This window comes from Ranitomeya imitator, chromosome 4, assembly GCF_032444005.1.
Source record: "Ranitomeya imitator isolate aRanImi1 chromosome 4, aRanImi1.pri, whole genome shotgun sequence".
Lineage (NCBI taxonomy): Eukaryota > Metazoa > Chordata > Amphibia > Anura > Dendrobatidae > Ranitomeya > Ranitomeya imitator.
The window spans coordinates 370,618,121-370,635,915 of NC_091285.1; the positions used below are offsets into that span (position 1 = coordinate 370,618,121).

The 17,795-nt window shown below is 41.1% G+C and overlaps 1 protein-coding gene across 4 annotated transcripts in view; it reads right to left on the reverse strand.

The window, feature by feature from the left end:
* The window catches only part of CACNA2D1 (calcium voltage-gated channel auxiliary subunit alpha2delta 1), a 1,366,870-nt gene that overhangs the window by 807,947 nt on the left and 541,128 nt on the right, over positions 1–17,795 (reverse strand). For all 4 annotated transcript variants that reach the window (XM_069765154.1, XM_069765155.1, XM_069765153.1 and 1 more), the window contains exon 4: positions 10,412–10,471. In XM_069765154.1, the coding sequence (XP_069621255.1) occupies positions 10,412–10,471 (60 nt within the window). The remainder of the gene's footprint in view (positions 1–10,411; positions 10,472–17,795) is intronic.

The window sequence follows — 17,795 nt, forward strand, 5'->3', positions numbered from 1 at the left end:
CTATCTACATCTATCCATCAGGCAGGTGCCGGTAAATTTTTGAAAAAACGTATCCATTGCAAATAGTGAAAAACTGATGCAACTGGTTCATTTTTTTGAGAGAGAGAGAAAGGAAAATGTACATGATTTCAATAGAAAAATGCATGAAAAACCGGATTTGGAGGCCTGACTCATCATTTCACATCTCAGTTTCATACTTTTTTCGCCGGATACTTCGCTGGGCGTTTTTTCACCGGACAAAAAAACCGTTCTTCTGTACATTTTCTCCGTCCGCTGGAAAGAGCTTTTCTGATGGATCTGGCAAAAAACAGATGAAATGTGTGGCCATCAGGTGCAATCCGGCGCTAATACAACTCTATGAGAAAAAACAAATCCGGCAGAAAAAACACGGAACCGTTTTTTTCAAAACTCGCCGGATTGTGCCTGATGGCAGAAACCTGATGTGTGAAAGTAGCCACATAGATATATGGATAGATAGATCTATGTATCTACAGATATATCTATCTATAAATATATCTATAGACCGATATAGCCATGGTTATATTTATAGATATATCCATAGATATATAATAGCTAGGCCTATGTTTCTTAATGAACGTTTAATTTAAAAAAAAATGGAAAAAATGGTGTAGGCTCCTGTGCAATTTTCTGTGCCAGAGGGGAAAAGCCGAAGCCCGGGGGCCAATATTTGTAGCCTGGGAAGGGGTTAATACACATGGCCCCCTCCCAGGCTATGAATATCAGCCCGCATCTGTCTGCGTAGCCTTTACTGGCTATTAAAATAGGGGAACCTGTTGTGAATTCTGTGGCTGAGTTCACTTCTGTGGTCACAAGTGGTATTGCAGTCTCTGGGCTTCCTCCCTCAGGTGTTTTGGTGAGCTCGTTGGCTGCCTTGCTATTTAGCTCCACCTGAGTCTGTCTTCCTTGCTCCTTGTCAATGTTCCAGTGTTGGATCTGAGCTACTGCATCTTTCCTTGGGCCTGCTGCTCTGCTAGATAAGTGCTTCTAGTTTGTTTTCTGTTTTTTCTGTCCAGCTTGCTATTAACTTTTGCTGGAAGCTCTGAGAAGCAAAGGGGTGCACCGCCGTGCTGTTAGTTCGGCACGGTGGGTCTTTTTGCCCCTTTGCGTGGTTTTAGTTTTAGGGTTTTTTGTAGACTGCATAGTTCTCTTTGCTATCCTCGCTCTGTCTAGAATATCGGGCCTCACTTTGCTGAATCTATTTCATTCCTACGTTTGTCTTTTCATCTTGCTAACAGTCATTATATGTGGGGGGCTGCCTATTCCTTTGGGGTATTTCTCTGAGGTAAGTCAGGCTTGTATTTCTATCTTCAGGCTAGTCAGCTCCTCAGGCAGTGCCGAGTTGCATAGGTAGTGATAGGCGCAATCCACTGCTGCTTATAGTTGTGTGAGGATAGATCAGGTACTGCAGTCTACAGAGATTCCACGTCTCAGAGCTCGTCCTATTGTTTTTGGTTATTGCCAGATCTCTGTATGTGCGCTGATTACTGCACGCTGTGTTGCCTGATTGCCGGCCATAACAGTACAAGGAGCCCATCAATGATTCCCAATAGAGGGAAAAAAGAAATCCTGACATCATTTTTTTTCTTAGCTCTGTCTTCAGTCTTTTTTTCCCCTAGACATTAGAGTGCTTCAGGACACAGCTGTGGACATGGATATTCAGGCTCTGTGCTCCTCAATGGATAATCTCATTGTAAATGTACAAAAGATTCAAGATACTATTGATCAGAAATCGATGCTAGAACCAAGAATTCCGATTCCTGATTTGTTTTTTGGTGACAGAACTAAGTTCCTGAGCTTCAGAAATAATTGTAAGCTATTTTTGGCCTTGAAACCTCATTCTTCTGGTAATCCTATTCAACAGGTTTTGATTATTATTTCTTTTTTGCGCGGCGACCCACAGGACTGGGCGTTTTCTCTTGCACCAGGAGATTCTGCATTGAGTAATGTTGATGCATTTTTCCAGGCGCTGGGATTGCTTTACGATGAGCCTAATTCAGTGGATCAGGCTGAGAAAAATCTGCTGGCTTTATGCCAGGGTCAGGATGATGTAGAAGTATATTGTCAGAAATTTAGGAAGTGGTCAGTACTCACTCTGTGGAATGAATCTGCACTAGCGGCTTTGTTCAGAAAGGGTCTCTCTGAAGCTCTTAAGGATGTAATGGTGGGATTTCCTATGCCTGCTGGTTTGAATGAGTCTATGTCCTTGGCCATTCAGATCGGTCGTCGCTTGCGCGAGCGTAAATCTGTGCACCATCTGGCGGTATTGTCTGAGAGTAAACCTGAGCCTATGCAGTGCGACAGGACTATGACTAAAGTAGAACGGCAAGAACACAGACGTCTGAACAGACTGTGTTTCTATTGTGGTGATTCTACTCATGCTATTTCTAATTGTCCTAAACGCACTAGGCGGTTCGATAGCTCTGCCGTTATTGGTACTGTACAGTCCAAATTCCTTTTGTCCATTACCTTAATGTGCTCTTTGTCATCGTATTCTGTCATGGCGTTTGTGGATTCAGGCGCTGCCCAGAATCTGATGGATTTGGATTATGCTAAACGTTGTGGATTTTTCTTGGAGCCTTTGCGGTGTCCTATTCCGTTGAGAGGAATTGATGCTACACCTTTGGCCAAGAATAAGCCTCAGTACTGGGCCCAGCTGACCATGTGCATGGCTCCTGCACATCAGGAAGTTATTCGCTTTCTGGTACTGCATAATTTGCATGATGTGGTCGTGTTGGGGTTGCCATGGCTACAAACCCATAATCCAGTATTGGATTGGAACTCTATGTCGGTAACCAGCTGGGGTTGTCAGGGAGTACATGGTGATGTTCCATTTTTGTCTATTTTGTCATCCATTCCTTCTGACATCCCAGAGTTCTTGTCGGACTTTCAGGATGTATTTGAAGAGTCCAATTCTGATGCCCTACCTCCGCATAGGAATTGTGATTGTGCTATCGATTTGATTCCTGGTAGTAAATTCCCTAAGGGTCGTTTATTTAATTTGTCCGTACCTGAACACACCGCTATGCGCAGTTATGTGAAGGAGTCCCTGGAGAAGGGACATATTCGCCCATCGTCGTCACCTTTGGGAGCAGGGTTCTTTTTTGTAGCCAAGAAGGATGGTTCGCTAAGACCGTGTATTGATTACCGCCTTCTTAATAAGATCACTGTTAAGTTTCAGTATCCCTTGCCATTGATTTCTGACTTGTTTGCTCGGATTAAGGGGGCTAGTTGGTTTACTAAGATTGATCTTCGTGGTGCGTATAATCTGGTGAGAATCAGGCAGGGAGATGAATGGAAAACGGCATTTAATACGCCCGAGGGTCATTTTGAGTATCTGGTGATGCCGTTCGGACTTGCCAATGCTCCATCTGTTTTTCAGTCTTTTATGCATGACATTTTCCGTGAGTATCTGGATAAATTCTTGATTGTTTACTTGGATGACATTTTGATCTTCTCAGATGATTGGGAGTCTCATGTGAAGCAAGTGAGAATGGTTTTCCAGGTACTGCGTGCTAATTCCTTGTTCGTGAAGGGATCAAAGTGTCTCTTCGGTGTGCAGAAAGTTTCATTTTTGGGGTTCATCTTTTCCCCTTCTACTATCGAGATGGATCCGGTTAAGGTTCAGGCCATCCAGGATTGGACTCAGCCGACATCTCTAAAAAGTCTGCAGAAATTCCTGGGCTTTGCTAATTTTTATCGTCGCTTCATCTGTAATTTTTCTAGCATTGCCAGACCATTGACCGATTTGACCAAGAAGGGTGCTGATTTGGTTAATTGGTCTTCTGCTGCCGTGGAAGCTTTTCAGGAGTTGAAGCGTCGTTTTTGCTGTGCCCCTGTGTTGTGTCAACCTGATGTTTCTCTTCCGTTCCAGGTCGAGGTTGATGCTTCTGAGATTGGTGCAGGGGCGGTTTTGTCACAGAGAGGTTCTGGTTGCTCAGTGTTCAAACCATGTGCTTTCTTTTCCAGGAAATTTTCTGCTGCTGAGCGTAATTATGATGTGGGCAACCGAGAGTTGCTGGCCATGAAGTGGGCATTCGAGGAGTGGCGTCATTGGCTTGAGGGTGCTAAGCATCGCGTGGTGGTATTGACTGATCATAAGAACCTTACTTATCTTGAGTCTGCCAAGCGCTTGAATCCTAGACAGGCTTGTTGGTCGTTATTTTTTGCTCGTTTTGATTTTGTGATTTCATACCTTCCGGGCTCTAAAAATGTGAAGGCGGATGCTCTGTCTAGGAGTTTTGTGCCCGACTCTCCGGGGTTATCTGAGCCGGCGAGTATCCTCAAGGAAGGAGTCATTGTGTCTGCCATCTCCCCTGATTTGCGGAGAGTGTTGCAGAAATTTCAGGCTAATAAACCTGATCGTTGTCCGGCCGAGAAACTGTTCGTCCCTGATAGGTGGACTAGTAAAGTTATCTCTGAACTTCATTGTTCGGTGCTGGCCGGTCATCCAGGAATCTTTGGTACCAGGGAGTTGGTTGCTAGATCCTTCTGGTGGCCATCTCTGTCACAGGATGTGCGTGCTTTTGTGCAGTCCTGTGGAATTTGTGCTAGGGCTAAGCCCTGCTGTTCACGTGCCAGTGGGTTGCTTTTGCCCTTGCCGGTCCCGAAGAGGCCTTGGACACATATTTCGATGGATTTCATTTCTGACCTTCCCGTTTCTCAAAAAATGTCGGTCATTTGGGTGGTCTGTGATCGCTTTTCTAAAATGGTCCATCTGGTGCCCTTGGTTAAATTGCCTTCCTCCTCTGATTTGGTGCCTTTGTTCTTCCAGCATGTGGTTCGTTTACATGGCATTCCTGAGAATATTGTTTCTGACAGAGGTTCCCAGTTTGTCTCGAGGTTCTGGCGAGCCTTTTGTGGTAGGATGGGCATTGACCTATCTTTCTCCTCGGCCTTCCATCCTCAGACTAATGGCCAGACCGAACGAACCAATCAGACCTTAGAAACATATCTGAGATGTTTTGTTTCCGCTGACCAGGATGATTGGGTGTCATTTTTGCCGTTGGCTGAGTTTGCCCTTAATAATCGGGCCAGCTCGGCTACCTTGGTCTCTCCATTTTTCTGCAATTCTGGGTTCCATCCTCGTTTCTCTTCAGGACAGGTTGAGTCTTCGGACTGTCCTGGTGTGGATTCTGTGGTGGACAGGTTGCAGCAGATCTGGACTCAGGTAGTGGACAATTTGACCTTGTCCCAGGAGAAGGCTCAGCTTTTCGCTAATCGCAGACGCCGTGTGGGACCCCGACTTCGTGTTGGGGATCTGGTTTGGTTATCTTCTCGTCATATTCCTATGAAGGTTTCCTCTCCTAAATTTAAACCTCGTTTTATCGGTCCGTATAGGATTTCTGAGATTCTCAATCCGGTGTCTTTTCGTCTGACCCTCCCAGACTCCTTTTCCATACATAATGTATTCCATAGGTCGTTGTTGAGGAGATACGTGGCACCTATGGTTCCATCTGTGGAGCCTCCTGCCCCTGTTTTGGTGGAGGGGGAATTGGAGTATATTGTGGAGAAGATTTTGGATTCTCGTGTCTCTAGACGGAAACTCCAGTATCTGGTCAAATGGAAGGGTTATGCTCAGGAAGATAATTCCTGGGTTTTTGCCTCTGATGTCCATGCCCCAGATCTTGTTCGTGCCTTTCATGTGGCTCATCCTGGTCGGCCTGGGGGTTCTGGTGAGGGTTCGGTGACCCCTCCTCAAGGGGGGGGTACTGTTGTGAATTCTGTGGCTGAGTTCACTTCTGTGGTCACAAGTGGTATTGCAGTCTCTGGGCTTCCTCCCTCAGGTGTTTTGGTGAGCTCGTTGGCTGCCTTGCTATTTAGCTCCACCTGAGTCTGTCTTCCTTGCTCCTTGTCAATGTTCCAGTGTTGGATCTGAGCTACTGCATCTTTCCTTGGGCCTGCTGCTCTGCTAGATAAGTGCTTCTAGTTTGTTTTCTGTTTTTTCTGTCCAGCTTGCTATTAACTTTTGCTGGAAGCTCTGAGAAGCAAAGGGGTGCACCGCCGTGCTGTTAGTTCGGCACGGTGGGTCTTTTTGCCCCTTTGCGTGGTTTTCGTTTTAGGGTTTTTTGTAGACTGCATAGTTCTCTTTGCTATCCTCGCTCTGTCTAGAATATCGGGCCTCACTTTGCTGAATCTATTTCATTCCTACGTTTGTCTTTTCATCTTGCTAACAGTCATTATATGTGGGGGGCTGCCTATTCCTTTGGGGTATTTCTCTGAGGTAAGTCAGGCTTGTATTTCTATCTTCAGGCTAGTCAGCTCCTCAGGCAGTGCCGAGTTGCATAGGTAGTGATAGGCGCAATCCACTGCTGCTTATAGTTGTGTGAGGATAGATCAGGTACTGCAGTCTACAGAGATTCCACGTCTCAGAGCTCGTCCTATTGTTTTTGGTTATTGCCAGATCCCTGTATGTGCGCTGATTACTGCACGCTGTGTTGCCTGATTGCCGGCCATAACAGGAACCCCCCCAAAAAATGACGTAGGGTCTCCTATATTTTATAGCCAGAAAGGCTACGCAGACAGCTGCGGGCTGATATTCACAGCATAGAGAGGGGCCATGGATATTGCCCCCCTGGCTACAAGTGCCAGTCCCCAGCCGCCCCAAAAATGGTGCATCTGTGAGATGCGCCAATTCCGGCACTTAGCCCCTTCTCTTCCCACTCCCGAGTAGCGGTGGGATATGGGGTAATAAGGGATAATGTCACCTTGCTATTGTAAGATGACATTAAACCGGGTTAATAATGGAGAGACTCAATAAGATACCTATCCATTTTTAATCCTATAGTAGTGAAAGAGTTAAAAAAATAAAGACAAAGCCAGAAAAAAGTATTTTAATATTCTTAATTTAACCATACTTGCCATACTCGATCATCTGCAAAAAATGTAAAATAATAAACCGTATACTACCTGTCCGCCGTAGTCCAATTAATAACGAGTGTCGCACGACAATCTCCCCTATAGAACAGTAACATCAGGTGATGTCACTGCTCAATAGACCTTCAGTGACACACTGACAGGAGACAATGGTTCCTGCAGTGCATCACTGAAGAGGTTACCTTAGTTCAGGGTCTCACTTTATGACATTGCTGCATGGGAACTTTCTCACACAGCAGTGCCACAAGTGAGACTAGGGACTATTTTTTGTGGTGGAGGAATACAGTGTGGAAGGATACCTTCCGTCATTGTATTCCTGGAGCCCCTGGAGAGGGGTCGCATCAGCTCATGCTGCTGCTCTCCACAGAAGATTGTCATGGGACACTCGTTTTAATTGGATATCTGCTGATCAGGGAGCATATTGTTTGTTTGTTATTTTAATATTTTTTACAGGTGACACTGCCTTCGGGGATCAAAGTGACAAGTGATGGTGAGTATTTACTTGTATGTCTGTACACAGGGTGACGCTCATAGCAATCCGGCATTAACAACCATAGAGGTCTCAAGGAAACCTCTGGTTGTTATGCCGATGCATCGTTGACCCCCGATCATGTGACGGGGTCGGCAATTAGCGCATTTCTGGCCCAATGGCAAGAAGCAGTAGTTAAATGCCGCCGTTGGAGTTTGACAGCGTCATTTAACTAGTTAATAGCAGTGGGTGGATAGCGATTCCACCTGCCGCTATTGCGCACACATGTCAGCTGTTCGAAACAGCTAACATGTCACGACTCATCGCCAGAGCCCACATCAAAGGGGAAGACACGACATGGACATTACTAGTACAGCATATGTCGTGAAGGTGTTAAAACCTGAAGCACATGGCATAACCTTCAGGGAGAGAAAATATCTGTAAAAGGGCATCAGATGAAACTTTCCACAACTTTTTGTGTTGAATTTGTTATGAATATTACAAAAAATAACCTTCAGCACAAAGTATAAGGAAACTAATGTAATTTTTATCTTTTTATATATGATTTACTTTTCATAGTTCTGCAGATCCTTGTAACATGGCATTACAGTACTCGTTCAACTGTATTGATTCTTAGTGCATCTCTCTATGTCTATTTTGTACATAGCTTTATACAGTGTTTTACATTTTTTTTTAAAATAAAACCTGTGGAACACTATTGGATTACATGGACAGAACTTGATTGGGATGAACCGCTTTGTAAATATGCCACATAAAGGCACTGTATGGCACCACATGGAAACTACATAAATCAGATTGCAGGCTCTCTTTCTCAGAATATGTTTTCATGATCTAGGCTCATACATGTAAAAATTTTAAATTGCCAATGAGATTAAAATTCACCAAATCTGCAAGATTTTACTGGGAAACTCAATTCACATCTAATATATTAATTACAAATTGAATGTCTGTTATTATGCTCTGGGGTGTTGAGAGACCCCAGAACATAATAAATGTAACATGCTAAAAAAACTGAACAACAATTCAAGTACCATTCAGTTTCATAAATTTGCCCAACTGGATCAGAAATGTTCCTTAAGTGTGTATTAAAATACAGCAATTCCAAACTGTTAGCAATAGCCCAATGCAATTACAGAACTCAGGTTTCACTTAATCTCAATAGTATAATTTACTAATGGAAACTTAAAACAATGCCGTTGTGGGAAATATTTTTTTTAATCATGATATAATTACAAATGTGTCCTTTTTTAAATTTATGCTCTTCTGCATGAGAAACTTGTATTCACTTGTTATGAGTTTACATAAGTGATCCACGGGGTACAAAACTTGAAACCAGTAGATGATTGAGGTTCTATGTGATTGGGATTCACAATAAAGTGAAACTGCCCAAAGCACGACACACCGATGTAACCTCGGATTGCTAAATAACGGGAACCTATTGAGCCATGATGACATTTGATGAAATTGCGTTTGGGGATGAAATTATCTAGTGATCAATTTAAAGTCTTATTTTATTGTGTGATTTTAACAAAATGTTCTGATATTGATTACTTGAAATGGTTATCGCTTTGATATTGTTTGGTCTGAATACAATACTTTGTTGCCTGCATTTCTTAAAGTGGTTCAAAATAAAGCTCTACATTAACAGCACAAGACTTATTTAACTCAATGCATCCCACACCTTTTAATCACATGTTATGTAACTATAAAAGATAGACTATTATGACACCAATTGTTAAACCCTTTCCTGATATCCACGTTGTATGTATGGTGGAAGTCACAGGAAGGACTCAATAAAAGAACTCTGTAATGAAGTCATATCACAATGTATGGTATCAGATATCAATCAAGCAAACCCCTTGTTCCATCCATTGTGTGACTAAAAAAAGGTGTGAAGTTAGCATATCTTTTACTACACAGTTAATGCTGTAGAATTGCTGTTTATTCCCATTATGCCTCACATTGTTTTTTTTCATCAAATGATATATTAAATTATATAGAAAATGCAATATTGCCATTAAAAAGGACAACATCTGCAAGGAGTTTGTATATTCTCCCTGTGTTTGTGTGGGTTTCCTCCGGGTACTCTGGTCTCCTCCCATATTCCAGACATACTGATAGGGAATTTAGATTGTGAGCCCCATCCGGGACAGCGATGATAATGTGTGCAAAACTGTAAAGCGCTGCAGAATATGTTAGTGCTATATAAAAATAAAAGATTATTATTATTAATATTAAAATATACCATTCATCTAGCAAAAATGCAATCCACATATGACAATCTCTTTGGAAAAAAAAGTTCTCACTTTTCTAGAGCCAGGATGAAAACAATGGAAGCGTAAAAAAGATAAAGTGATCGGTTCACTAACATTGTGCACACCAGTCTTAATGAATGGCTGTCTGGAGCAATAAGCACCAAAACTCGTTAAGTGGTGCATGTCATTAAATGAATTAGGCAAATTTCTTAACTGACATGCGCCTCCACCAGAAGTGTCCTCCAGTTAGTTGCTGTACATTTCAGAACAACTGTACAGTACATTTCTGGAGTAAATGATCTTTTCATGAATTTGATAGGCCGGTTTAGCCACAACCTGTGCCAGCCCATGCTGAGCCCATATTGGCATACTTGACTTGGACTGGAGTGTAAAAGATAAAATTTGGAATATTTTTGCACAATTTCAAAGTTTTGATACAATATTGCAACATATTGAGAGATTTTATGCTAGAATTTTGGTGCAAGCACCTTAATGAAACAGTCCAAAAGTGTAATTTTCAGAAAAAAAAGACAAAAAAATTCTTAAGGAATAAAGAGTGCTGCGGTTTAAAAAATGTAGTGAACCTTATTTTAAAGCCTCAAAAAAGTTTACAAAATGGAATTATCCACCATAATCTTAAATGGAAATATGTCACACTCTGCAACTGAGAAACAATGCAAAGAAAACATCATACGGACTTAAACTTTTGCTGTAATTCCAGAAAATTAAGTTAAATTTTATAACTTTTTATGGAAATATTTGTAAAACATACCCCCAAAACATCGCTCCATTGACGTGATCCTTGTATCTCTTCTGCTTTTTCTGCCAGGTGCTGAAAGAAACAAAAAATAGAGTTATTTTTTCCAGATATTAGACCTAAAAACAGCAAGTGTTCTTAACATTGCAATTTATATAAATTACATAAAAGCCCGAGCAGTGCAATCACCACTAAGAGAAAATCTGTGTACCTCCTGGAGTATATGTAAAATGAATTGAGAATATAGCAATGCTTTACATCTACATACATTCAAAGCCAACGTCCAAAATGCACATAAGACTCCACACAGATTTGTTGACAACTTGTTAGATTGAACACTTTGGCACCCAATGGCCTTAACGAGCAAATGTCTTTTTTTTACAATTCCGCTTGTGCGCATGACCAAAATGATTTAAGTTCTATATTTTTATTATGCATTGGGATATGTTGTATTATTATATATGCCCCTTTACTTAACTTATTATATTGTTCTCTATGTATTTTGGGAAAAAGTGTGTTCTTTAATGTTCATGCCTCTGTTCCTGGGTGAAGATGCTGGTCGCGGTACGTCACTTCCAGTCTGGCAGTGGTGGCCTGCGGCTTGCGTTCCACCCTGGGATGCAGTATGACCACATGATATCCCATGTGATCTTTGTTGTGGTGTGTGGCTTTGGTTCCCTGGTGGCGGTGCAGACCGCGGTATGTCACTTCCGGTTTGGCGGTGGCAGCCCACGGCCTGCGTTCCACGGGGAGATCCATTGCACCATCACTCCATATGTTCTCTAATATGGTGGGCCATCTCCAATATCACCATAGGTTGCTCCCAATTTACTTTCGGGATGTAGATTTGCCTTGTGTTTACATATGTTAATTCTCAGTGCGGCATGTCACTTCCGGTTTCGGCATACAATGTACCATTATTCGATTTATTACTGATTGTAATTTGTTATCACTGACCCTGTGTACATGTTTTTTAATGTATTTGAATGAGTGTAATAATGGATTCCATATATAATTTAATTAGGTAATTATTTTACTTTTTCTATGTTGTTCACATGATCCCTTATATCCCGTTTGATTGGCTGGGATTACATATAAAAACAATCCATTTTCACTTTCTCTTCACTCCTTGAAAAAGCCACTGAGGCGAAACGTACGTTGGAGTCGGAGTCCCTGTGGGTCACAGATCACCTCTACACTGGTACTAGTATTTCTCCAAAGATATGTATGCACCTTTTTTGTCTAGTAAGACGATCCATTACAATTGCACATGCACTTTATTGAATTTAGATAGATGGCCTATTATAGTTGTCTATTTGTTTTTTTCACTTTGGAGCATATATATATTTTCTGGTATCTTTTACTATATTATATGGATCTGTTTTCTACATTCATTATTTTTTGTAACATTGTGTAGTACTGTTGTTAGTTCTTCTGTGGTATATTTTAATTTTAACTTACAATAAAATGTATTTTATATATAAAAAAATCAGTCTAGAGGGTCTATTAAAGGGAAACTATCGCTAGGTTTTTTCTAAACCATCTGAGAGCACAATTATATAAATGCAGAGATCCTGATTCCATCAATATGTGACTTACTGTGCTATTTGCTCTCATATTTATAAAATCACTGTTTTATCTGCTAATTTCCCAGTTCTCTAAATGTTCACATCTGTATAATCCTGCCCACAAAACTACAGTAATTGACAGCTGACTGTTTACACTATGCGTAAGCAAAAAGATGCCAATTACTGGTTGGAAAGGGGGTTATATAGAGCTCATGAATATGGAGAACTACATGGTAGCAACTTTACTAGTGTTCAAGTGATAATCACCTGCTGATAAGCATTGATTGTGATTTTATTAAAAATACAGCAAATCAGCCTAATAATGACATCACTGGAATCAGGGTCTGCGTTTCTCTTAGATTTGGTGGAAAACCTGGTGACAAATTATCTTTTAATGCTGTGGAGAAGGGGAGGAGTGAGTAGTAGATAGAGGCACCAATAGAGGCAGAGAAACAGATCCATGGCAAACAATCTCTAGCAAGTAATTTATTTTATTCCACAACTAGATTCACAGATACAATGCTCAATACTGCTGTATATTGTTCTCCATGATGCTTTTGTATGTGTTTTATACAGAGGAAAAAGAGCAGGGTTCCATATCTCTGTGTGCACTATATATGTGAGACATCACAGTAGCCAGTCTCCACCCTCTAGCTAAGAGAAAACAGAAAATCATGCATAATGAGTATAAGCCTACCCGAGTATAAGCCAAGAACCCTAATTTTGCCACAAAAAACTGGGAAAACTTAATGACTCGAGTATAAGCCTAAGGTGGGAAATGCAGCAGCTACTGGTAAATTTCAAAAGTAAAAATAGATACCAATAAAAGTAAAATTAATTGAGACATCAGTAGGTTAAGTGTTTTTGAATATCCATATTGAATCAGTAGCCCCATATAATGCTCCATACAGTTCATGATGAGCCCCATAAGATGCTCCATACAAAATACGCCCCATATAATGCTCCTAAAAGTTTATGATGGGCCCCATAAGATGCTCCATATTAAAATATGTCCCATATAATCCTGCATGAAGGTTAATAATGGCCCCATAAGATGCTCCATAGACACATTTGCCCCATATAATGCTGCACAAATGTTGATTATGGCCCCATAAGATGCATGCTCCATAAAGATATTTGTCCCATACAGTGCTGCACAAACGTTGATTATGGCCCCATAAGATGCTCCATACAGACACATTTTCCCCATATAGTGCTGTTCAAACATTGATTATGGCCCCATAAGATGCTCCATAAAGATAGTTGCCCCATACAGTGCTGCACAAACGTTGATTATGGCCCCATAAGATGCTCCATAAAGATAGTTGCCCCATACAGTGCTGCACAAACGTTGAATATGGCCCCATAAGATGCTCCATAAAGATAGTTGCCCCATACAGTGCTGCACAAATGTTGAATATGGCCCCATTAGATGCTCCATAGAGATATTTGCCCCATATGTTGCGATAAAAAAAATCGCATACTCACCTCTCGTCGCTCAGGCCCCCAGCACATTCAATATTCACCTCTCCTCATTGTGGGCGCCGCTCTGTCTTCAGCGTCTTCTGCACGGACGTTCAGGCAGAGTGTCACTGCAGAAGACCCTGAAGACGGAGCGGCGCCCAGAACGAGGAGAGGTGAATATCGCGCAGCGCTCCCCCTCCCCATTATACTCACCTGCTCCTGGAACGGTCCCTGGTTCTCCGGCGCCTCAGCTTCTTCCCGTACTGAGCGGTCACATGGTACCACTCATTACAGTAATGAATATGCGGCTCTACCCCTTTGGGAGTGGAGTTGGGTACATATTCATTACTGTAATGAGCGGTACCATGTGACCGCTAAGTACAGGAAGAAGTTGCCGTGCCGGGGAACCAGGGCACGCGCCAGGAGCAGGTGAGTATTATTACACAGCTGCTGCTCCCCCTCCCCTGCCGACCCCTGGGTATGACTCAAGTATAAGCTGAGAGGGGGACTTTCAGCCCAAAAAAATGGGCTGAAAATCTTGGCTTATACTCAAGTATACGGTAGTTGATAAAAGTTAGATAATGGCTTATAATAGAGTTCTTTCTCATGTAAACACTCATGACAGTTCACTCTGAAAAGTTACCTACAGTGACAGGTACACTGCAATAATTATGTAATTATGGAATAATATCAAAAGATAACATAAAATTGTTCTTTTAAATAGATTTTAAGTATTTTAATTAAAAGAGGGCTGTATTTTTCATTTCTCTTAAAAAAATACTTTTTGAAAAGTGTTTGATGAATAGATAACTCATATGATGTGCTCACTTTTTAGGAAACCCCATTTAGACAATAATATCCTGCAGAGCATTCTACTGACTGGTCTGTTAAATCATTAACTTAGTGAATAGGGAGGAGGACATCCCCACTGTGTCAGGCAGTTTCAAGAGAAAAAAATCAATGCACAATTTTACAGGAGTTTACTATGTACGCCATTGATGGATACATTGACCTTTTAAAACCTTTACTTATAAGCTCTCAGCCTCTGGTTAGAATAATCTTTAGTATGGAGAAGAAAAGGTGCAGATACACAAAATCAGCTTTTTAGAAATATATAAAATGCCAGTGGTAACGGGCCACGGGTACCACACTCCGTTACTCTGCTATTAACCCTGTGTGTCCCCAACTTTTTTACTATTGATGCTGCCTATGCAACATGTTACTTCCCACTCACATCCTGGTCTGTTTTTGCCTGTGATATGTGGCGTACTCTATCCCCATTTATCTTAGTGGATTTCCATTACGTTGCTCTGTCCTCCATACATGCCATGTGATATGACATTTTGCCGTTATATTTATTGTGCATTTTTTGGTATGTAGACTTATCATATATTTGTGAGCGCCTCTGTTCTATTGGATTGCCGGCCCCTGCCAGTTTGTATCATCATTCTGTAGACCTGTCCAATTTTGTTTGTTTTTTTGTTTTTATGTTTTGTACTTGTGTGTTTGGCTTTAATATTTGTACTATAAAAAAGTTATACAATTTTATACACCCCTTTCTTGCCTTACACTAATTTATTATTTTTTTGTAGCATTTTTGGTTATGTTTTGGAATTTAAAAGCTCCGTTTTTTTCATATGTTTTCTGTGGGCTGTGTTATATACTGCGTGGCCTGTGTTGCATACTATGTTGCCTGTGTTATACTGCGTGGCTGCTATATACTGCGTGGGTTGTGTTATATAGTATGTCGGCTGTGTTATATACTTTTTGGGCTGTGTTATATACTGCGTGGCCACTGTCATATACTGCGTGGCCTATATTAATGCATCGGGTATTCTACAATATGTATGTATGTATATAGCAGCCACATAGTATATAGCACAGGCCACGTAGTATTTGCTATATACTACGTGGCCTCTGCTATATACTATGTGGCTGCTATATACATACATATTTTAGAATACCCGATATGTTAGAATCGGGCCACCATCTAGTATATATATATACATACACAGTATATATATTGCATACATACATAAAAGGTATGGTAAAAAAACATGAAATAAATTTGAACATCAAACACCAAAATAAATATCACACATGTACTTAATTTTAAAGGAGTTGTCCAAGACTAAATATTTTTTTTTAACTAGTTAGCAACTACCTGCCTGTTCTATTCAGCGCCAGCTCAGAGCAGACACTGACCTCCACTACTGGCGCTTCAGCTGTTTCAAGTCAATGGAACAGCTCTTCTTCTTCAGGGCTCCTCTTTCAATTGGGCCAACATCATGTTGATTGACAGCCAGCTTCCCACAATTATGCAGTGGGGAGCTGGTTGTCAATCAGCATGACATTGGCAGTCATGCGCTGTTCCGGTAGGCATCTGCACTGGGCAGGATAGCCAGTTAGTTAGTAATTGAACCTGCCTGTTACTTCTTAGACCCACAATAAAAAAAATATTATAGCTCTGAAAAACCCCATTAAAACAAATCATTTGAGGTAATAATTTATTCCATTGTTATTACTTTTTTAAATTTGCATTTCAACTTCACCAATTAGTTAGCACAAAACTATTGCAATGTTTTTTATAAACTGTTAGCCCATGACATCTTCTGACAAGGAAGGAATGTGAAGGACAGCTTAGTAATGCCATTATTTTGAGTGTTAAAAAAAACTTAGTATAAAGGATTTTGTTTTTCATTTCTGAATCATAATGAAGCAAAGACTACGGCCATGAAAAATGCCGAGTGTGACCTGGATTTTATCATTTGCAGGATCCATATTTCCAAACAGGCAGAGACTGCAGAAAAAAAAAAACATAACAAAAATGTAATAAATTCTTCCATCCTTTGCCTGGTACATAAGATAATCCTGTGATCACATTAGTACAACTTTTTGTACAGGTTCAAAAAATTACCAATACATTTAATTATCGATAACTTATTTATAATAGTTTATTTTAAGTATTACAAAAAGTATTAACCCCTTACCGGCATCGGACGTACTATACCGTCCGATGCCGGCTCCCCTGCTTTGATGCAGGGCTCCGTGGTGAGCCCGCACCAAAGCCGGGACATGTCAGCTGTTTTGAACAGCTGACATGTGCCCGTAATAGGCGCGGGCAGAATCGCGATCTGCCCGCACCTATTAACTAGTTAAATGCCGCTGTCAAACGCAGACAGCGGCACTTAACTACCGCTTCCGGCCGGGCGGCCGGAAATGACGTCATCGCCGACCCCCGTCACATGATCGGGGGTCGGCGATGCTTGTGAATGGTAACCATAGAGGTCCTTGAGACCTCTATGGTTACTGATTGCCCGTCGCTGTGAGCGCCACCCTGTGGTCGGCGCTCACAGCACACGTGCAATTCTGCTACATAGCAGCGATCAGCAGATCACTGCTATGTAGCAGAGCCGATCGTGCTATGCTTGCTTCTAGCCTCTCATGGAGGCTATTGAAGCATGGCAAAAGTTAAAAAAAAAAGTTTAAATAAATGTGAAAAAAATAAAAAAAACATAAAAGTTTAAATCACCCCCCTTTCGCCCCAATCAAAATAAATCAATAAAAAAAATATCAAATCTACGCATATTTGGTATCGCCGCGCTCAGAATCGCCCGATCTATCAATTAAAAAAAGTATTAACCTGATCGCTAAACAGCGTAGCGGGAAAAAAATTCGAAACGCCAGAATTACGTTTTTTTGGTCGCCGCAACATTGCATTAAAATGCAATAACGGGCGATCAAAAGAACGTATCTGCACCGAAATGCTATCATTAAAAACGACATCTTGGCACGCAAAAAATAAGCCCTCAACCGACCCCAGATGATGAAAAATGGAGACGCTACGAGTATCGGAAAATGGCGCAATTTTTTTTTTTTTTAGCAAAGTTTGGAATTTTTTTTCACCACTTAGATAAAAAATAACCTAGTCATGTTAGGTGTCTATGAACTCGTACTGACCTGGAGAATCATAATGGCAGGTCAGTTTTAGCATTTAGTGAACCTAGCAAAAAAGCCAAACAAAAAACCAATGTGGTATTGCACTTTTTTTGCAATTTCACAGCACTTGGAATTTTTTTCCCGTTTTCTAGTACACGACATGCTAAAACCAATGATGTCGTTCAAAAGTACAACTCGTCCCGCAAAAAATAAGCCCTCACATGGCCAAATTGACAGAAAAATAAAAAAGTTATGGCTCTGGGAAGGAGGGGAGCGAAAAACGAACACGGAAAAACGAAAAATCCCCCGGTCATGAAGGGGTTAATAATATACACATTATATACTTAAACTCCTGTTTATTCGTATTTTATATTTGTCTAAAGGTACCTTCACACTGAACAACTTAACAACGATAACGATAGCGATCC